The sequence below is a fragment of the Nothobranchius furzeri genome, chromosome 2 (genome assembly GCF_043380555.1).
Source record: "Nothobranchius furzeri strain GRZ-AD chromosome 2, NfurGRZ-RIMD1, whole genome shotgun sequence".
Classification (NCBI taxonomy): domain Eukaryota; kingdom Metazoa; phylum Chordata; class Actinopteri; order Cyprinodontiformes; family Nothobranchiidae; genus Nothobranchius; species Nothobranchius furzeri.
This window is the reverse complement of record NC_091742.1, coordinates 85,811,996-85,833,567: the sequence shown is the minus strand read 5'-3', so window position 1 is coordinate 85,833,567 and position 21,572 is coordinate 85,811,996. Positions and strand designations below refer to the sequence as shown.

The following is a 21,572-nucleotide window of genomic DNA, read 5'->3' as shown; positions in this document are numbered from 1 at the left end:
CTTCTGCTCTGGCTCCAGAAGGTCAGATGTTTCATCTTAGAATTAAAAGAAAATGAGCTGATGGGAAATGAGTTTATAGCAAGAAAACTGGGTTTCTTTATTTAATGTTGTAAAAAAAATGTACGATCTTAAGTTTGGATTAAAATCCTGTGAAGAGATGATCATGAAGTTATGTTCTGTGTGTCTAGACTGTTTATACATCAACGGTCCATCGTGTAATGTGAATACAACACGTATTAAACCACATTTCCCCACATTCAACTGTTGTGAAGTGTGTTGACATTTTCAAACACCAACAAACCTTTAGTTTTTATTTGGCTCACCGACACGAGGGAGTACAGTAATCTTTCACCCGTTGAGTTCAGCTTGAATATGAAAACATCATCATGCACCGCTGTTCTGGGTCAGGGCTGAAGCTTTACGATTCCTGAGGACCAGTCAGAACTTAAACTGGTGTGATCCATTAATGTCTGTAGGACTGAGTTGTAGGCGGTTTGTGTGGCAGCCATCTTGAATTGGACAGTTTAACATCTAATTCTCCTGCTATGAACAAGATGAGGCGTGTTGAGGCCATTCCAGAGCCGAGAGACCTTTTCATGTCCTGGGAGGTAATTGTTGAAGCTTCTGGTAATATTTCTGGAGACAGGAAAAAAAAACAGATTTAATATTTGATACCACTGCCACCGCCAGAAAAAGCCCAGTTACGCTCCAGTTCAGACCGGAAAACGCCAAAACCACCCTTAACCCTCCCGGGTCCATGGACGCGTATCCGTGTCTTTAGATCAGGTCTGATTTGGGACGCTGTGGCAGCAAGACTCCGCCTCCCTGAGTTTCGGTTTCAATTCAGCTTTAAAAAGGAGATTATAAGCTACACCCCAGTTTTTAAATGTTAATAGGCAACGTAAAAGCGGAGTTATACTAAACTAAAAAACGACCTATTTTTAGACGATCTGATAACTTGTCAAAACAGCAGTTTAGTAATCCGTGAGCGGGAATGTGCTTGTGAACATAAAAACCCACAAAAACATGAGATCCTTTTGCTTTTGGTGGAAGTCTCACATATTCAGTTGATAAAAAGTATCATTATGTAGCTGAGAGAGAGAGGAAGGCTGCACGAGTAACGAGATGTGCGCAAAAAGGAGCTGCTTCGCGGGGAAAGGAGTGGCGCGAACGGCGTAACAACAAACAATTAGATATTGATGGTAAACTTCATATTTTGGAGCGATCCAGACAGATATATTGTCGCTGCAGTTTAGTAGGCTTTTACTAGGCTTATATAAAGGACGATGAGAAGGATAAATGTCCACCAGGCAGTTCAGATAGTACGGCTGTTTCCTGAACTGGAAGCAGAGGAAGTGGACGGAGACTCACAGCCGGAGTCTGAGGCAAATAGCGAGGATGTTGATGACGATGTGGCAGATCCACCCTTCCTCATAGAAGAGTTGGGTCATGATGAGGTAGAGGATGAAGGCAGAGATGCAGCTCCTCGGAGATCCAACAAGAGGAGTGGGCGGCGCCGCGCAGCTGTCAGATCTTGGCGTGAGACAGAGCCACTCCCCACTCCAAAATGCATGTACATTATTGCCAGATTAATAAAATAAGTATAAATTCAGATAGTCCAGGTTGTCCTGAAAAAGATGATACCCCATAAGGCAATATTTATTGTTTTTATTAGAAAATACAAAAGAGAAACCTAAATGAGTCAAAAACGGTGATTTACACCATGGACCCCAGAGGGCTAATTTAAAAAATTTGTTATTTGCTATATTCATATTTTTTTTATAAATGTACAGTCTAGATTACCATTCTAAATTATAAAAAGCATTTGTCATGTTTGTTGGTTTCACAGTAACTTTTTTCCAATTTAGATTTTATGTTTTTGAGTGATTTAAGGTCTAATATGCAACCCCTTTATGCCCAAATATAAAAAATAAGTATAAATTCAAAACGTCCAGGTTGTGCTGGAAAGATTGACACCACATAAGGCAGTGGTTATGGTTTTTACTTTGGAAATACAAAGGAAAACTAAATTAGTCAAACGGCAAATTACACCCTGGACCCCAGAGGGTTAATCTATTCTGACCTCATCAGGGGGACAACCACACAGCCTGCATCTCCACCTGGTTCAACCACTGGCGCCCCACCCCCAACGCAGGGATAAATGTTTGGTTGGAGACACCACCCTGTCCACTTTTTCTACTTAAACTGAAAATGTGAAAAATGACAAACGTCCATTTTTTACTTTCGGGTTTTCAACTAAAGAACCAACTAGACCGTTTCCTAACGGCTGCTGTTTTTAAATCCCGTTGAATGCGGAGAACAGGATGGAAGTGAGAACCGCCACAGCCTCATCAGTACCTTCAGGTTGTTGTAGTGGCCTCGGCTGCAGCAGTGCTGGTCCTCCATTTTGCTCTTGTCCACGTAGAAAACGGAGCAGAGGGAACAGAAGAAGCCCAGCTTGCGCTCCACAAACCGCCGACCTGGAGATGAAACACGGTTACATCCAGAGTTCTGCTTCCTGTCCTGAGCAGGAACTTCCTGTCACGTGGATTTAACAACACCCCCTCCCTCACCGAGAGACTCGTCTGGATCTGATGGCTGCGGCTTGGAGACATCAGAATCAGAACAAGGTTGCTTAGCAACAGGTCCAAGAAGCTGCTCCACCTCTCCACCAGAACCTGAAGTAGATTAATAAAGTTTTTAGATTCGTCATTTCAGGTATTTGACCTGGAAAAGCACAGGTGTGAAAGCGAGGGCTGCATTTCATTCCTGTAGCAGTGGTGGTGAAACAGCTGAGCCTTCCCTCCTCAGGTCTGACCTCACAGCGTTGATGTTTTACTAAATCTGTTTAGATGAATTTAGACCTTCACCATTGTTAGATGAATAGAGCCGGTGCATCAGAGCAACAAACACTAAAAGAGTAAGAAATTGATAGCAGACCTGTCTCCTCCTCATGGTGGCGTTTAGAAGATCTTAAGGTTTCATCTTCTCTTTTGTCTGGTTCTTTTCTAACCTGTAATTGTAAAAGCAGGTGAGTTTTCATTAGAGATGAGACATCCCCCAGAGACAACGTCAAACTGGCCTGAATGTCCTCGCCTCATGATGAAGGGAGCATGTTTGGTTCTCTGATGCTGTAGCGTCTCCTCCATCCTTAACCACCACCTCATCATCAGCAGCAGCTGTTTCTTTATCTTCTGGATGATCTAACATCTGGTCTTCAGAGACCAGAGCAGCTTTAGAGGGCAAGGAGACGTTCTCCTTTACAGCTGCACTTTGTTTCTTTGGTCTTCCTCTCTTTGGTTTTTGACTTGGCTGAACTTCAGCAGTCCCCTCCTCCTCTGCTGAAGTTGTTTCTTCTCTCCTTGGACTTTGCTCTCTGGTTGGTTTGGTTCTCGTCATGGTCAGGATGGTCCCATCTTCCTGGGTTTTCTCATTTTCAGCCTCTGTCTTGGCTTTCCTTCCTCTGGTGGACATCGGTGTAACTGGTTTGTTGGTTCCAGCTTTGTCCACATCAGGGTTTAAAGCCTTTTCCTGCTTGTTGAGGGTTCTGGTGGACTGTCTCCTACCAGAACCACCAGGGGTCATGTCTTCCTCTGTCTTGCTGTAATTTGCTCTTGTCTCATATTTTCTTTCAGGTTTGTTTGATTGTTCGTCTATCTTAGATGAGCTGGTCTTTAGTTGACACTCACTGGTCTCTGGACCAGCTTCCTGTGTCTGGTTCCTAGTTGTGTCGTCTACTTCCATCTGTTTAACGAGCTTCTCTGGTTTCTGTTCTGGTAGGTCCAGAGCTGAAGGATGAGTCACAGGGTTGCTGGTCTCCTTTAATGTCTCATAACTTTGTTCTGAAACTGGATCTGTTGATCCAGAGGAGACTGCTAGAGGACCAGGAGCTTCTGGAGGCTCTGCACCTACTGCTGTGTGTAGACCTTGGAGACGTTTACGGGTCATCGGTCTGAAGAAGGGAAAAAAAAATGACTAGCTATCCAAAGGCTTATTACATTTAATGAATGATTTAACAAATGTTAATTTACACATCCCCTCCCAAAAGGCAGCGGCTTTGACTGGTTAACCAGTGATTCCAGTCAGCTGGTTTCTACAGACACGGAGCTGGACCCAGTTTGATGCAGGAATTTCAGTGGCCGCTTATTTCAACCAGGGCAGTGATGGTTACAGTAAGAAACAATCTGCTAAAATATGTGAACATCAATAACGTTAAAGTTTAGTTTTATTTTCTCATATCAACTCAGTCTGTTGTTTTGATGGTGCACCACTATAGCGAAAACCACGTGTTTACTCTGGAACTTTATCATAAACAGGTAACCTTGTTTGGGAACACCTCCCGTCCCTTTAAACGTTAGCGTTAGCATGTTTAATCACCCAGCTACTGCAGGAGAGAGGCTCCCAGAGGCTGCGCGCTCCCGCGGAGTAGGAACTTTATTTAGACAACACCGGTCTCTCTCCTCCGCCTCTGTTGAATTCACAACAGAAATGAGCTTTTTCCACCCCAGCCGTTACTTTATGCTAACGGCTGCACACGGAAAAGACGTGAATATGTTTTGTGCCTCCCCATAAACGGTCCGGGCGCTGCGGCTGCACTCGCGCACTCCACGGTTTCGCTTTTGCGTATGGCAAGCCATTACGGCCAAAATACGCCACTTTCCCAACCCGTCTGGTTAAGAGGTGGCGAAAAAAACGCTGTTTGATGTGCCAAGACGTCATAAAATACGGCGAAAACTCTCCCAGAACGCCGTATTTGACTCCAGCCAGAGCCGTTCTTAACGGTCCCATAGAACGCCGGACATTGAACGCCGTTTTTTACGTCACCCTAATCCCAGACACGTTCCCTGTGTGGGTGGCGTAAAAAACGGCGTTTTGTACGGACATTGAACGCTGCTTTTTTCGCCACTCTGTGACATGAAACGCCATTTTTAATGCCACTTTTCACGCGTTTAAAATTCAACTTTACTCTCATTTATGCAGAGCCCTCCCCATGGGTTTCTCATCCACTTAAACTCCAGTGACCCAATGAAAGAAGAGGAGGTTGAGCAGCACTAATTCATCACAGATTCGCCGGGCTGAGTCCAGCTGGAACATCAGTGCTCTTTCTGTCCAAAACTCCCTTCTTCTTAAGCTCATCCACTTTGAGTATTTACTATTGTATTTTTTTGTTGTTGTTTTGTTTACTATTATACTTGTCTTACAGGAGCTTCTGTCTTGCTTCTACAGTACATCATCACTCTCCATTTCCTCAGACCAGCCACTCCTGAACCTTCCCAGATCCGGGTTGGGAAAGTGGCATATTTTGGCCGTAATGGCTTGCCATATCACAAGGTATCTGCAGGTTTAAGGGCGCCAAATTTAAGACTTTTTAAGACCTTTTTTAAGGCCACTTTGACCAAATTTAAGCTATTTTTTAAATTAAATTTAAGCTATAATTTCCAGCTATTGCCTGGAACCAGTGCTAACCACGTCGCGAACGTGGGATTAGCCACCCAGTTACCCTTAAACTTGCACTTCCCCATGGCGCAAGCTCCCACTAGCTTAACCAGCTAATGTGCTCATCTAAAAATTGCCCCCTTTCACTGAATGTGTACGGTTCCGCTTACGCCAACATCATACACAAAAAATGCTGAACACTAACTAGAAATTCACAAAAATTTTATAGAAATAAAAGAATCTTGTTCATTGGGTCTTCGGTAATTTAAGACCTTTGGAAACTGTATTTAAGGATTATTTGTCATTTTAAAGGATTTTTAAGGCCTTAAATTTGGAAAAGCAAATTTAAAACTTTTTAAGACTTTTTAAGGACCCGCGGACACCCTGATATCAATGTTCCTAGACATCGCGGTTAATTAAAACCAATAACCCGCCCGTTTGTACAAGCTTTGTATCATCTAGCAGCAGATACCTAAGATCAATGGTTACACTGACGAAAACTAAAAGTTACATTTAGTCGTGCATTATATTCTGAAGAATTTAATGTAAGTTAAAGGAGGCTAAGCTATTTTCTAACCCGCAAATGCCTTCACCCTGGATCGCACATATGTTGTATAATTTAAATGAAAAAGTAATGATGTGTTCCAGCCACACCAGTCACATTCTTTGAGATTTATTTGGTTTACCAAAAATCTGCCTGGCCTGAAATTCTATAGAAGGGATAGAAACACCAGCATGAAAAGCTCATGAGCAAGCAGTGGACGAACAGAAATCCACACAAAAGCTAACAGATGAGTTTTGAGCTGCTTTCTACAAGGTTCTTTTTGTTCATTAACATCATGTAATGAATCAAAAGGGTCAAATTTCACCATCAAATTGACACAGCATAACCTTTCATGCAAGCCAGAGCTGCAAACTCAAGGTTACGCCATCTGGAGGATCCAGACACAAATCAACCTTTTGCTCACTTATTGTTCTTCAACGCAGACATAAATAAACTGTCAAGGTCTCCCGCAAAAGCCTTATCTCTCTGCTAAAAGTGAGACTGCTGGATTTCTCACTCTGATTAAATCAATGAATTTGAAATGAATATTGTTCTTACAATGATCCATTTATATCACAAATTACTATGTGTTTGATTTAACAAGTTAATCATTATGTAAACTCATACACATCTTCATAAGATACAAATTAAGGTCACATAATGTTTAAATATTATTTATTCACTAAGAAGCTTGTGTCTGCAGGAAGGAGTGGCGTTCTGAGGGATGTTGGCAAATACCCAGAAACTTATCAAATTCTGATTTGCCAGAATGGCCAGAAATCATAACATTGTGGTTTAATAAAACAGGAATTACTTCCCGAGTAATTCAGTTTCTAGCGGAGTTCCGAACCGGCCAATTCGGAACAAGCATCCTTGAGACGTCTCCTTTGGCATAAAGTCAAAACCTGTTTGCACGCTGCAAGCTGACACAGCCAGACGGCTCCCTAAGAGCCACATCCACTTTGGACGCAAACAAGCATTCCAGCTACTGTTGTGACCTGGAGACATCTCACGACTGGACGGGTCGTATCGGAGTTTAATCTACGAAATCCCGGTGCCGGGAGGTCCACCCGACTTCTGACAGTCCAGATCTGCTGGGGGTCTCCGCCAGAGTTTGTAGACAACAGAGTGCGTCTGATGCTGTTTTATTAATAATCAACTCTCTAGTTTATAGCAGACAAATTCTTTTACACCCAGATTTCACAATTTCTTTCAGATACAAAGATTCTGATAAACATCTAGCTTACATCACACCACCTACACCTCACATACCATCACCGCATATCATCCACTCCATCACATCTCATTATTCATGTCTTGTCATGTATAATCATTAGTTTAGAAAATAATAAAATTCATTATATAAACTACATACTTGACTCTGTCTGAATTAATACGAAGTGTGTTTATGGTCCCTGAACAAGCAAAGAACCCTAGAATCCTCTGATTAAACATTCAAAGATCTATCAGAGTGATATTTCATATTTATATGGAATAATCACATCTTATTGGTCATAATTAATTTGCAGTCGTCACGCTATACAGTGTGACCGCTACAATCAGAAAAGGCCTTGTAATGGACATTTTCAGGAGAGGAGATTCTGTTGCAGCAGTCTGCTCCATCTCCATCCCAGGTCATGAAGAATGACTGGTACCAAGAGTTTCTACCCCATAGTTCTCAGGATTTATGGGAGGTATATCAGACAAGAACCGGATCCAACAGGGAACCAACACTGCCCTTGGTGCTTGTGTGAATATTGAGACTACCGTGGCACAGGAATGCAGGTATTTAGAGAAAATACAATTTCTCACTGACATTTTTATGTATTTAATTAAATTCTACAACAGCCTTTAAGGCTTAAGGAATAAGCACAAATAAACCAAGATGCAACAAATATGATTACATGCAGACTTTCCTCTGACAGTTTTAGCGGACATGTTGGTATGATAGATGCAGGTAGCATCCTGGTCCATCGGTTTGATGTCAGGCCACTGGTAAACTAGAGTAAACCTCTAAAGTCTTTAAGGACCGTGTTAAAAATGAGATACTCACGACTCCACGTGTAGAACATTCCTCCTGTAAAGGAAAAGTTTGGAGTATTTTAATATTCACCGATGTGAGAACATGGGACCATTTCCATTGTCTAGTTAAAAAAAAACAACATACCAAGTTTCAGGTCGAGACAAACGGGCCGTTGAGAAAACTTCCTCCACCTTTTCTGCATCATTGGATTTGACCATCTCGATGTAAATCTGGTACCGGAGACGAAAGTAAGAAAAACACAATTCCAGCATGTTCAGCTTTCATGCCAGTGGTGGTGCTGTCCCACCTTGTCGGCAAGTGCCAAGTAGTTGAGAAAAGGAGCGACAGAGGCAACCATTTCTGTGACCTTCATGACCAGGGACATACTCGTGTCAGAGACATCCACACACAGCAGGCGGTCCTCCAGTGTGTCCAGGACCGGAGGATGCTGCCAAAACAGCAGGTGGTGTTACAGCAGCCGTGTTTACCCAGTTACAGATTTAAAAAAACAAGCAGACGACCTACTGCATTACACCACTTTATCAGATTACTGTACACGGTCACCTGCAAACACAAACATCACATAATCACTAAAAGACCAATGGAAAAAAAAGTGTAAAATAATAATCTTTATTATCTTTCATTATAGCGTATGAGATATCTTTATGTGCTATAGACCCTTTTTCTACCTACGTCATCAAAAGTTGCGCGCGCAGCCTGGCAACGAGAGTGAAGGCTTCCTCATTCACACTCGATACTAAAACAGCGTTTTAAACCCTTTGTTTGGAAGTTCTGAGCACATAAAAATGTCGGGTTGTTGCGTGTATGGATGCCAGAATCGCTTCTCTTCAAGCAGTGGACTGAAACTTTACAGAATTCCGAAGGGAGCACATCCATTTCAACAAAATCGGAGGCGTCTGTGGCTGCAGGCCATCAAAAGGGTTGATGAAAACTGGACTGAAAACACGATCCGAAATGCTCGAGTTTGTAGCGCCCATTTTATATCAGGTAAGGTAATTATGTACTAAGATTACACCAGAAAGCTGGTTAACGTGTGTTCTATTAAATAAAGTAAGTTGTGTTTGCTGGTTTGCAAATGAAATTAACATTTCATTCTAATTCATCTGTATTTTCCCACTGCATATTAGTATAAACTGTATTTCTCTAAAAATTAACACGATTGTACTCTGAGCACGCTAAAAAAAGAAACCTATGCTATACTCACCCTGCCATGCGGGTGCAGTTGGCTGTGAAGACGTAGTTCTCTCGTTTGTTTACTATGACCCAAGCCTCGTACATAGCAGTATTGTGTCCTTGTCTTTGGCTAGGAAGGACTTCTGCCTTCAAGACGCAAAACTCAGAGTCTATGTCGTGATATTTTACTTTCTGTACGTGGCCACAGACAACATAGTTGTATGCATCTAACGATTTGTATGCCCGTAGCTTCTTACGTGTGTACTTACTGGGCCTCTCCACTAAAAACGTATATATATCGGGCCACTGGATATCTGGCCACGCACCTACATCTTCCACCCAATCCGTAATGCCACAGGGATCCGGGAGTCTGTTGCCATTCGTTAAAGTGAGTTTACTAATATAACATTCAAGATTTGCCGGTGATAACCCTGCAGCGTAGCTTGACAAAGCCTGACACAACGCCATTCACTGTTGCCAAGCTGCGCACGCATTCTCGCTGACGTCATACTGTTTACAAACAGTAAAAGGGTCTATAGCGTGTTTGTATGTGTCTGCTTGTGAAACATCGCTGTTGAAACTGGAGCAGATGGGAGTCAAGCATCTAAAGGCTGCAAGAGCGTCCTGCTCTTCTGATGAGGGAGAATCTGCAACTCCTTCAACTCCTCTCATCACTGCACTGGGGTTGGCTCTTCTCACTCCTGTGTGTGTGTGTGTGTAGTCTAAGACTTTAGTCAGACGAATCCTTGCAAGTAAAGATATAAAACTAAATCATCTGTGGTCCTGAGTCCTATTGGTGCTTATACTGTAGGAAGAATTGTCCTGAGAATTACCCATACCTCATCAAGGCCAGGATGCATGTCCTGGAGGACAAAATGGATGGCGGGACGTGGGACACATCCTCTCAAAGAAACTGGATTTGTTAGATAATTCAGAACAAAACAACGACATGCCTCCCAGGTGTTGAAATATAGAAAAGCCTGCAGGTAAAGAGAGAGAAAAAATGATGAGATCAGGGCTAGCTTACCCATTCAAACAGATTAATTCATATGCTAACTGTGATTTCATATCTAGAACTGTCAAGACTTCCTACCAGAACAGCAGGAAGTAACCCAGTTTAATAGCTAACATAACTAATTCTGAACTGAACAAGTTGAGCTGCCAAAAACTAGAGTTGTGAGCTACGTGCCCTGAGGAACCCCAGTGGAGCGGAGACGAGTTACAGACGTCTGTCCCTCTCATGTAAGTCTGATAAATGAGGACGGATTTCAGCCAATAGATTTAAAGATAAACTAGTTTAAGCCCCCTTCAGACAGGCCATGAAAAACGGAAATGTTCCGGACTCTGTCCATAAGACCTTTGTGTCTGAATACAAACATCCGGATAACGTGTTCCGGAATTTAACCGGACGAAGCCCCTAGTAACAGGTCCGGACTTGTTACGGACAAGGTGGCTGCTTCAGACTGGTGAGGTAGAGTTCCGGACAAGGGGGAGGGGGAGGAGGAGGGGACCGGGGGACGCCGTGCGCACCTAGATAGCCAGCTCCTGTAGCATGCGGCGGCGAACCACGGAAGCTCGCCTCCTACGGTACCGCCTAGACGCGCGACGGAGCTCTTCACACCGCTTCAGTGATTCCTTTAACCATTGAGCTTCATCAACCAGGTCTCTTATGCGTCTTCGTGTGCGCAGAATTATGCTTAAGCGCCTCATGATTTTTATCTTGAGAGGCGCAATAGAAAAGATATTTTCTTCTTCTTCTTCTTAACATGAGTCCGATTCTACCCCCGACCCCCTGCCGCCGTCAGACATCTGGAACTTTTCCCTGCTGTGTGAACGCAGCCGAAAGGACAAGTTCCGGTACAAAAGTGGTGTGTCTGAAAACACAGTTCCAGTTAAAAACCGGATTGAATTGTCCGCAAATGTTCCAGAATGTCTGTCTGAAAAGGGCTTTGCTGTGTCAGAAGCTGAAACTAGATCTACAAGGAAGGGAACGAGTGAAATAAGACATTTGCCAGAGTTGTGATTTCATGTTAACACTTCAACTAAATGCAAATGCAAATTGGGAATAGAAAACGTTTGTGTGTTGTTTGTAAGTAACCACACTAACTGATTTGCAACAGTCCACAGCGTTGTTTGGGCTCCTTACCCTCCTCTGCATGGTCAGGACGATCAAGTTAAAGCTCTGAAACGGACGATTCTTTTCGGGGAAACAACCCGACACCAGGTCGGCGATGCCCTCGTGCGTGTAGTTTTCTTCAGGCAAACCGGTCAGCATGATGGTGGAAAACACAGAGGCCCGCGGCTCAGCTTCCTACAGGTCACAAGGTTCAGAGTTCAAGTTTAAATCTCATAAACGTCAAAATATCACAGCAAGGGTGGATCTAAAGGTAACTTACTGTAATGTCGCTGATTTGATTGACTGTCAGAAAATCTAAACCCAAACAAGCAAACATAATCACTTCATGTTACCATGGCGATTAAACTCAGCTTCCAGGTGGTTATTTTACCTGGGATGATGAAGCAGGGAGCTGCAGTAGGGAACATGTAAGGAGCAGTCGTCATGGTAACCCAGAATGGTGGTGAACTGCCATGTGGAACATCCTGAGTATTTGTTGTCAACATGAGTGCCCTGGCAACATAGTCGTTGATGTGGGCTGAAGAGTTTTCTCCTCGTCTTTGCCCTAACATCGGAAGATGGAGACGTTTCAGATCAGACAGTTTGAAGGTGTCTGAGGTGCCCAGAAGGTTCCAACTCTGTTCTTTCAAAATGGAGTAAAAGAAAGTAAAAAAAAAAAACTCATCTTTGCATTTCCTAAAAGTGACCAAGAACAATTAAAAAAATGCTACGGATCAGGAGTTTGGTGGTCTGGAGCATACATGCGCGTGTTAACATGTGCCACGTGGGTCTCTACCACCTCCACAAACACTCCAAAGGTGACTAAAAACCATCCATCCATTTTCTGTAAGATTTTGATTTCAGGAGCCACATGTTTCCCTAACCCTACAAAATTAGCATAGGGTGGAAAACGGGATTCAAAAGACCGTTTCTGCACTTATAATAAATGAAATATTATTTTGTTGCATGTCAAGAAAAGCGCTGCGGTTCTTTTCGGTTCTCCTTTGGGGATTAGATTAGTAGGTTCCCTTTCAGTCGATTCACTCGGTACAGCGGAGGAACTATGGGACATCACGCCCTCGTGTGGCCTGGCTGAAGACACATTTAATCACTCCTGTAAGGCAAATGAAAGTGACGCGGCGTGGAGGCCCCCCGCCCTCCATTACAAGCGACCGCGTCACTGTCATTCCTCAGTTCTTACGTTCTTCACCTCGCTGACGACACATCTGACAACTAGCTGCGCTATTAAAAGATAGCTTAACCGCTCGCTGACTGGACTCTACTGCCTTCTGGCTAGCATTCCTGCCCACCGAGCGCTATCTTTTTTGGCTCTTCAGCTTCTCTGCTTCGCTCCGCTGGGTGTCTCGCAATGAGCAACGTGTTGGACGTCGCTTCGCGGAAAGCCGCTTCGCGCCCCTGTCCTCAGGGCGGTGGATTCTTTCTTCACAGGAAGGACCTACACGAAGCGTGCCCGGTTTGTCTGGGAATTCTCCCTGCCAGGAGAGCGCTTGTGGACCCGGAGGCATGCGAGTTCTGTCGCCAACTCCGCCGTACCACGCTCGAACGGCGCGTGAAGCTCCTACAACTTCTCCTGGGAGACGCTGCAGTTTCGCAGCAGGACCCCGTCTTTTCCGTTCAGCCTGGCTTCGCCCAGCCCTGACCTGGACAGCCTAGCGATCGATGTCCCCGCTACTAGCTGGGCAGATCAGATGGAGATGGCGGACAATTTAACCGGACCAGACCTAGAGGCTTCTCAGTTTCCTCCTCTGGCAGAGGATGAAGGAGACGTTTTGGACATTTGCCCCGACGGTCAGGACTTACTCGAGGACGAGGAGGTCCTCTCGGTGGTGGAGTGTTCTGCTCCGGCCGCTACTTCAGCCTCTGAGCTGCGAGATGACACTTCTTTTCTCCCGCTCTGCCGGCGTGCAGCGGGGAGGCTAGAAGTGGACTGGCCCGCTCCTCCACCTGCACAAAAGAGCTTTTCTGGATTTTACCTCCCCTCGGAACCAGCTTGGATCCCGAACCTGACCTCTCCTCCTCTAACTCAGAGGACAGCCTCTCCAGCGGCAACGAAGGGCTCGGTCCCAGCTCGGACCCCGTCTTTCCCTCCTCGCCACTCCGCCTGGAGTAAAGGCCCTCCTGGGGACTCACAGAAACGCTCTGTAAGCCGCACCTCAGTCGTCCTGATCCGGGGACTGACCTTGTTCGGGTTTTGGACCCTGTTGGACTACAAAAACCCCAGTTTTCTGTGGTTGAAACGGACCAGTTCCGCTCAGGGATGGGTACCTTTGACATTTGAATCGATACCGGTACTTAACGGTACCAATTTTTGATACTTTTGAGTGTTTATTATTTTAATTCTCTTTTATAATTAAATATATATTTTTCTCAATCTATAACAATATTTGATAAATATCACGATAAATAACATACAACTGTTTGTATTTTAACATCGTCCTTGTAGTTTTATAAGCTGATAATTAAACTGAAGCAAACATCTTTACTGTGAAATAAATTTACTGTGTATCTTCATTCCTTTTGCCGTCTTTTTTCATTTGATTTTTCCTACTGGGAAGTTAGAATTTCCGAGGAGAAAGCGAACGCACCATTAGCTGATAACAACAGTGGCAATGGAAGCTAACATACCAAACTAACATTATCTTAAACAGTTTATTTAGCTTGGCATGGCAAGGGAACATGCCGCGTAGACCTGGCAGACCCAAACGCATAGTGAGGGTCTGCTGGGAACGCCTGGCAGAAGAACCTGTCAAGACGGTCTTCAACTCCCACCTCCGGCAGAGCTTTGACCACGTCCCGAGAGCAGTGGGGGACATTGAGTCCGAGTGGGCCTTGTTCCACTCTGCGATTGTCGAGGCGGCTGTTGCTAGCTGTGGTCGTAAGGTGGCCGGTGCCAGTCGTGGTGGCAACCCCCGTACCCGCTGGTGGACACCAGAGGTTCGGGGAGCCGTCAGGCTGAAGAAGGAGGCCTACAGGGCGTGGCTGGTCTGTGGGTCTCCGGAGGCAGCAGACAGGTACCGGATAGCCAAGCGGGGTGCAGCAGTGGCAGTTGCCGAGGCAAAATCTCGGGCGTGGGAGGAGTTTGGTGAGGCCATGGAGAAAGACTATCGATCGGCTCCAAAGAGGTTCTGGCAAACTGTCCGGCGCCTCAGGAGAGGAAGGCAGCAACTCGCTCACACTGTTTACAGTAGGGATGGGGAGCTGCTGACGTCAACTGAGGCTATAGTCGGACGGTGGAAGGAATACTTTGAGGAGCTCCTCAATCCCACCAATGCGCATTCCGAGGAGGAACCAGAGCTGGGAGGCCTGGGGATGGACTGTCCGATCTCGGGGGCAGAAGTTGCTGAGGTAGTCAAACAACTACACAGCGGCGGAGCCCCGGGGGCAGATGAGGTTCGTCCTGGGTATCTCAAGGCTATGGATGTTGTAGGGCTGTCATGGTTGACACATCTCTACAACATTGCGTGGTCATCGGGGGCAGTTCCTAGGGAGTGGCAGACCGGGGTGGTGGTCCCCATCTTTAAGAAGGGTGACCTGAGGGTGTGTTCCAACTATAGGGGGATCACACTCCTCAGCCTCCCTGGAAAGGTCTACGCCAAGGTACTGGAGAGGAGGGTCCGATCGATAGTTGAATCTCAGATAGAGGAGGAGCAATGTGGTTTTTGTCCTGGCCGTGGAACTGTGGACCAGCTCTATACCCTTGCAAGGGTGATGGAGGGGGCATGGGAGTTTGCCCAACCAATCCACATGTGCTTTGTGGATTTGGAGAAGGCTTATGACCGTGTCCCCAGGGGCACCCTGTGGGGGACGCTCCAGGAGTATGGGGTGGGTGGCTTTCTGTTAAGGGCCATTCAGTCCCTTTACCAGAGGAGCGTGAGTTTGGTCCGCATAGCCGGTAGTAAGTCGGACCTGTTCCCAGTGAGGGTTGGACTCCGCCAGGGCTGCCCTTTGTCACCGGTTCTGTTCATCACTTTTATGGACAGAATTTCTAGACGCAGCCGTGGTGTGGAGTGTGTCGAGTTTGGTGGCAGGAGAATCTCGTCTCTGCTTTTTGCGGATGATGTGGTCCTCCTAGCTTCATCCAGCTCTGACCTTCAGCTCTTGCTGGGTAGGTTCGCGGCCGAATGTGAAGCGGCTGGGATGAGGATCAGCACCTCCAAATCTGAGACCATGGTTCTCGACCGGAAAAGGGTGGCTTGCCACCTCCGGGTCGGGGGAGAGGTCCTACCTCAAGTGGAGGAGTTTAAGTATCTCGGGGTCTTGTTCACGAGTGAGGGTAGGAGGGATCGGGAGATCGACAGGCGGATTGGTTCGGCGTCTGCAGTGATGCGGACGCTGAGCCGATCTGTCGTGGGGAAGAGGGAGCTGAGCCAGAAAGCCAGGCTCTCGATTTACCGGTCGATCTACGTCCCAATCCTCACCTATGGTCATGAGCTTTGGGTAATGACCGAAAGAACGAGATCGCGGATACAAGCGGCCAAAATGAGTTTCCTCCGTAGGGTGGCCGGGCTCAGCCTTAGAGATAGGGTGAGGAGCTCGGACATTCGGGAGGGACTCGGAGTAGAACCGCTGCTCCTCCGGATCGAAAGGAGCCAGTTGACGTGGTTTGGGCATCTGGTCAGGATGCCTCCTGGACGCCTCCCTGGGGAGGTGTTTCGGGCATGTCCTGCCGGCAGAAGGCCCCCGGATCGACCCAGGACACGTTGGAGAGGTTACATCTCCAATCTGGTCCGGGAACGCCTTGGGGTCCTGCCGGAGGAGCTGGTGAACAAGGCCGGGGAGAGGACGGCCTGGAGCTCCCTAATTGGGATGCTGCCCCCGCGACCCGGACCCGGATAAGCGGAGGAAGACGACGACGACGAGTTTATTTAGCTGCTGGAGCAGATTAAAACGATGATGCCTCACACTTAGATCGTTGTCACTGGTTTCGTCTTCACCCGTCACATTTAGTAAAGTGAAGCCAAACTTTAGAGCGCGTTCAAGTTATTCTAGTCGGGAATTCGGAGTTCCGAGGAGAAAGCGAACGCACCATTAGCGACACGGAAGCTAACATATCAAGCTAATTATATTTACCTACCGGAGCAGATTAAGATGAGGATGTCTCACTTAGATCGTTGTTGTTGGTTTCATCATCCAGTTACCCATCACATTTAGTGAAGTGGACCCAAGCTTTAGCGTGCGTTCTCTCTACCCATGCTGCTCTGTTTACAACTGGTTCGCAGCGACCGACGACATAACGCTCTTGCGCATGCGCGGCTGTCTTGGCAAGTTCTCGTTATGAAGGACGGATACCGAAACGAGGCACCGTTTGAAATGACGTGAATCGGTGCTCAGTCGGTACTATGGAATTCGGTCGGTACCTTAAAAAGTACCGAATTCGGTACCCATCGCTAGTTCCGCTACGGTTTAACCCCACAGTCCAAAGATACTTTGTTTACCGCCCCCAGGGGGCGAGAGTTGTACTGTTCACAAAAACATGCACACAATGTAATAAAGACTGCTGTTTGCACTCGGCAATGTGTCTCAACAATGCTTCTCAAATTGGCCCCATAAAGCTGCGTCAACCCGCTCCGCTGGTGAACGACAGCTCAATTTTCACATCAAATCCTGTCTGCAATCGGCCTCTGTGGGAGCGAGAAAAGCTGCTGTTCTCCCGCTCTGCTGGACAACAGCAGCTTTCCTCCGGTAGCAGACGTGATGTTCAGAAAGCCTCCCGTTCCGCTAGAGGGCAGCAGCTCCCCCACCAGGGCGCTGAGCGGTTGCCTCGTGGTGAAACTTCACATCTGGCGAGCATGCGCAGTGTCCCCCTGGGTCGAGCGCACGGTTGCCATGGGTTACCGACTGCAGTTCCTGGTCAAACCACCCGTATTTACCTCTGTTGTGCAGACGTATAAATACTGACACTGCGGTCATGTTACGGGAGGAAATTCAGACTCTATTGTTGAAAGGAGCTATTCGAGCGGTCCCTGTCGAGGACACAAACAAAGCTTGGTACAGCCGCTACTTTGTTGTCCCGAAAAAGGGGGCGGGCTTCGCCCTATTTTTGATCTGCGTGTGTTAAACAAGTATCTGCGCACGTACAGGTTCAAAATGCTAACACTCACACTGCTACTGGACACAGTCAGTCTCGGAGATTGGTTTACTACGATCGATCTCACAGATGCTTATTTCCATGTGGGAATCCATCCCGATCACAGGCGGTTCCTGCGCTTTGCTTTTGAAGAGAAGGCCTACGAGTACACGGTTCTGCCTTTTGGGTTAGCTCTAGCGCCCCGCACCTTTTCGAAATGTGTGGAAGCCGCATTAGCATCCGGATCCTCGCTTACCTAGACGACTGGGCTCTAGTAGCGAGTTCCCAAACACAGACAGAAGCTCCCACTGCACGGATACTTTCCCACGTTCAAGCCCTGGGGTTTTCCATGAACTACAGAAAGAGTTCTCTGGTTCCGAGTCAGTTTCTCCTTCCTCGGGCTGGAAATTTGCTCTCGGTCAAGCAGAGCGCGTCTCTCGGACCAGCGAATAGCCGCGCTACGCAGCTGCTTAGCGCACTTTCAGCTGGGAGCCAGACTGACACTCCGCACAGCTCTACAGCTGCTGGGGATGATGGCTTCCTCCATAGCCGTGGTGCCTCTCGGACTGTTAAAAATGCGACATTTCCAGCGTTGGGTCCGCTCTCACCATCTCCATCCTTCACGTGATCTCCGCCGGAGGTTGACGGTCACCAGAGCCTGCATGGTAGCTCTCCTCCCATGGAGAGAACCAAGGCTGTTCTGCCAGGGTTCCCCTAACGGGAGGGTGTCAGAACGCATAGTGGTGACCACAGACGCTTCCCTCAGAGGCTGGGGGGCTCTATGTGGGGGTTTAGTGGTGAAGGTTTCATATCAACTTTCTGGAACTGTTAACCGTGTTTCTGGCCCTGAAACACTTCAGTCGTCACCTGAGAGGACAACATGTGCTGGTGAGCACAGACAACACGACTGTGGTGTCATATGTAAACAGACAGGGAGGAACACGCTCTATTCCTCTACTGAATCTGACCCACACATTGCTGCACTGGTGCAATCTGAATATCCTGTCTCTCAGAGCAGCTTATGTCCCCGGGTACCTCAACCACGGGGCAGACTTGCTCTCCAGGGGCGGACCTCAGTCAAAGGAATGGGGGGTCCACCCCGAGGTGGTGTCCCAGATCTGGCTGAGGTTCAGCAGGGCAGTAGTGGATCTGTTTGCATCAAGTGTAAACACACACTGTCCCCTGTTCTTTTCTCTGATGGACCGGACTGCTCCAATGGGATCGGATGCTCTGGCGCACCCTTGGCCCGACGTTCTCCTCTACGCTTTTCCGCCGGTGGAACTGATTCCAGCAGTATTGGGGAGAGTGCGCAAGTCGAGCAAGTCTCTGATTTGTGCTCCTCAGTGGTCCACAAAGTCTTGGTACCTGGAGATCATCAGTCTGATGACAGCCCCCCCATGGAAGCTCCCCATCAGACAGGACCTTCTGTCACAGGCACAAAAAAGCACCCTCGCCCACATCTGTGGAAGCTGCAGGCCTGCCTACTGAAAGGTCCAACCTGTTAGCTAAAGGTCTTCCCCCGGCTGTGGTGAATATTATTCAGAGCTCAAGAGCATGCTCCACTCGATCAGCACGAAGCTTCTGTCTTACAAGACAGCTCTGCTCTTAGCCCTCGTACTGGCTAAAAGGGTGGGGAACCTTCATGCCCTTTCAGTTCACCCTTCCTGTCTGAAAATGCCATCAGATGGAGCTAGGGCCACTCTGCATCCGAATGCTGCATATTTGCTTAAGGTCATCCCACTCAACTACAGTTCCATGACCATAGAGCTTTCGAGCTTCCATAGTCCTCCTTTTGCCTCTGAGGAGCAGAGGAGACTGCATTGTCTGTGCCCGGTTCGTGCTCTGCAGGCTTACATAGATCACACTCGGAGTATCAGAATAACAGACCAACTGTTTGTGTGTTTTTTTGCCAAACCCACCATGGAGAAAGCTTTGTCAAAGCAAAGACTTTCTCATTGGATTGTGGAGGCCACTTCTCTGTGTTACAGCGTCACTGGCTCCCAGCTGCCCCTAGGGGTCAGGGCACACTCTACTAGAGGTGTGGCTGCTTCTTGGGCGCCGTTTAAGGGTGTTTCAGTTGGTGACATTTGCTCAGCTGCAAGCAGGGCTACACCCCACACCTTTGTGAGGTTTTACCGCTTGGATGTTTTGGCCCCTTCGGTGGCCCCTGCAGTTCTCTCTGCTGGATCAGACTTGCCATCTTCGGTAGCAATCTCAGGCCAGGTTTGATAGCTGCTCATGGGGCGTTTCGATAAGTCCCATAGTACCTTTGTTGTACCGAGTGAATCGACTGAAAGGGAACGTTAGGTTATGCATATAACCACTGTTTCCTGAAGGAGAGGAACGAGGTACAACGCAGTGCTGCCCCATTTCACAGCGCAGCTCGGCGAAGAGCGGCTATCGAACTGAGGAATGACAGTGACGCGGTCGCTCATAAGTGGAGGGCGGGGCCTCCACGCCGCGTCACTTTCATTTGCCTTACAGGCGTGATTAAATGTGTCTTCAGCCAGGCCACACGAGGGCGTGATGTCCCATAGTACCTTCGTTGTACCTCGTCCCTCTCCTTCAGGGAACAGTGGTTGTATGCATAACCTAACATTGTCATTAGTACGATAATCCTGAACCTCTCTGAGACAAATACTTGCGTGATGAGGTGGCGGAGCCCTGGGGGGCTTTGAGCCTGAACACTCTGTGGTCCAGGCCCCGGTTCAGACGGCTGTACCAAACTCCGAGCCCATCAGCATCGTAAATGGAGGTAAACTCAATGAACACCTGGAACAAACACACCAGTATGACCAACAGAATGTCTCACACACACACACACAAATGGAGAACATGTGTGTTTGTACCTTGTTGAGTAAAGGCATGTAGTTCTTAACAGAACCCATTTTCTTTGAATTTTCTCTGAGATCTTTGGCTTCCTGGGATGAGATATTCTGGATGAAGACCACACTTGATCCATCGTTGGTCACATCCTGATCCAACAGGAACACAGCGGGACGATGGTCAGACATCCTAACACCAAACAAGTCTCTGGAGAATTGCTGTTTTACTCACAAAGTTCATCAGCTTCATCAGGGATTTATAGAACTGAAACTGAAACAAGAACTTATTACAAACTTTTACTTTTATTTGAGAAAAGTGAGGATTTGCATAGAAAACACCATTTCATGAAAACATGAACTGAACGCGAACTCGTCTAAATTTATGTTTTTATTCCAGTGGATCCAAATGGAGCACGTTCTTACCGGTGATGTGAAGATTTTGCAGTGAATGATCTCCAAGATGAGTTTAGATCCTTTGAAAGTAAATTCCTTCTGGTTCTTAATGTAAAACTTCCGTAGTTCTGTTATACTGGGCATGACCACAAACGCCTGAAAGGTCAAAGTTACACCCATCAGTAGGGCGATGAGAAATAACTGGGTTAACTACAGCAGCACCCGGTTCTTACCATGCGTAGTGTGGGAAGAACAAATATGCTTTGGTCTGAGTAGTGGAATCCGAACGGACGAAGCAGATCAGCGACGTTGGCCTCTGTGTAGTGGTTGTGGTGAAACACTGGCAGGTTTCCCACCAACAGGAGTTTGTTCTGAAGCTGAGAACAACAGAAGACAGGAACCGAATCTCAATATTTGACCTTCTTCATTAAAAAAGGATCCTCTCTGTGACCTCTTCCTTGATGCGTGAAAGCAGCAGTACGTACGTGTGGCCAACTGACAAAGTACCGTTACTGAGAACGTAACACTACTGTATGCAGACGATGCTTTGATTTTTGCTCTGTTCCAACTGCATCACATCACTTTCCATTTTTAAACAGATGGAAGGTTTAGAAACTTGTTTTGTGTCATTTTGGTTTTGCACTCACTTATTAATCATGCTCAGTTTTGCTTTCACACTTTATGTATGTAATGTGCGTGTTTTATGTATGCGGGACTACGCACGGAAACTAGCTTTTAGCTAATTTTGGTGTATTGACTTCAGTATGTTGGTACGTTAATATGCTCAGTCCCATTCAGGAAAAAAAAAATCCAATTCAGTCATTATTTAGGATGAATTCACCAACAGTTGGGTTTGGTCCCTCCAGCAGGGGCTGTTGATGCACAAAAAATAACGTTTTATAAGGTTTAGTCCAGATTTTTACTAATGTGAAGCAGGATTTTAAAAAAGCTGA

General features: G+C 46.7%; 1 protein-coding gene across 4 annotated transcripts in view; it reads right to left on the bottom strand.

Moving 5' to 3' along the window:
* Positions 1–297: 297 nt before the first annotated feature.
* LOC107376898 (zinc finger protein 638) overlaps positions 298–21,572 on the bottom strand; it is a 39,731-nt gene continuing 18,456 nt past the window's right edge. For all 4 annotated transcript variants that reach the window (XM_015946215.3, XM_015946217.3, XM_070548100.1 and 1 more), the window contains 18 exons: positions 20,853–20,996; positions 20,650–20,775; positions 20,459–20,497; positions 20,251–20,376; positions 20,047–20,173; positions 11,705–11,878; positions 11,594–11,628; positions 11,344–11,508; positions 10,037–10,177; positions 8,529–8,567; positions 8,311–8,451; positions 8,148–8,233; positions 8,034–8,057; positions 3,097–3,952; positions 2,941–3,013; positions 2,574–2,678; positions 2,359–2,480; positions 298–636 (listed from right to left, as the gene is read on the bottom strand). In XM_015946215.3, the coding sequence (XP_015801701.3) occupies positions 595–636; positions 2,359–2,480; positions 2,574–2,678; positions 2,941–3,013; positions 3,097–3,952; positions 8,034–8,057; positions 8,148–8,233; positions 8,311–8,451; positions 8,529–8,567; positions 10,037–10,177; positions 11,344–11,508; positions 11,594–11,628; positions 11,705–11,878; positions 20,047–20,173; positions 20,251–20,376; positions 20,459–20,497; positions 20,650–20,775; positions 20,853–20,996 (2,565 nt within the window). In that variant the 3' untranslated portion in view covers positions 298–594. The remainder of the gene's footprint in view (positions 637–2,358; positions 2,481–2,573; positions 2,679–2,940; positions 3,014–3,096; positions 3,953–8,033; positions 8,058–8,147; positions 8,234–8,310; positions 8,452–8,528; positions 8,568–10,036; positions 10,178–11,343; positions 11,509–11,593; positions 11,629–11,704; positions 11,879–20,046; positions 20,174–20,250; positions 20,377–20,458; positions 20,498–20,649; positions 20,776–20,852; positions 20,997–21,572) is intronic.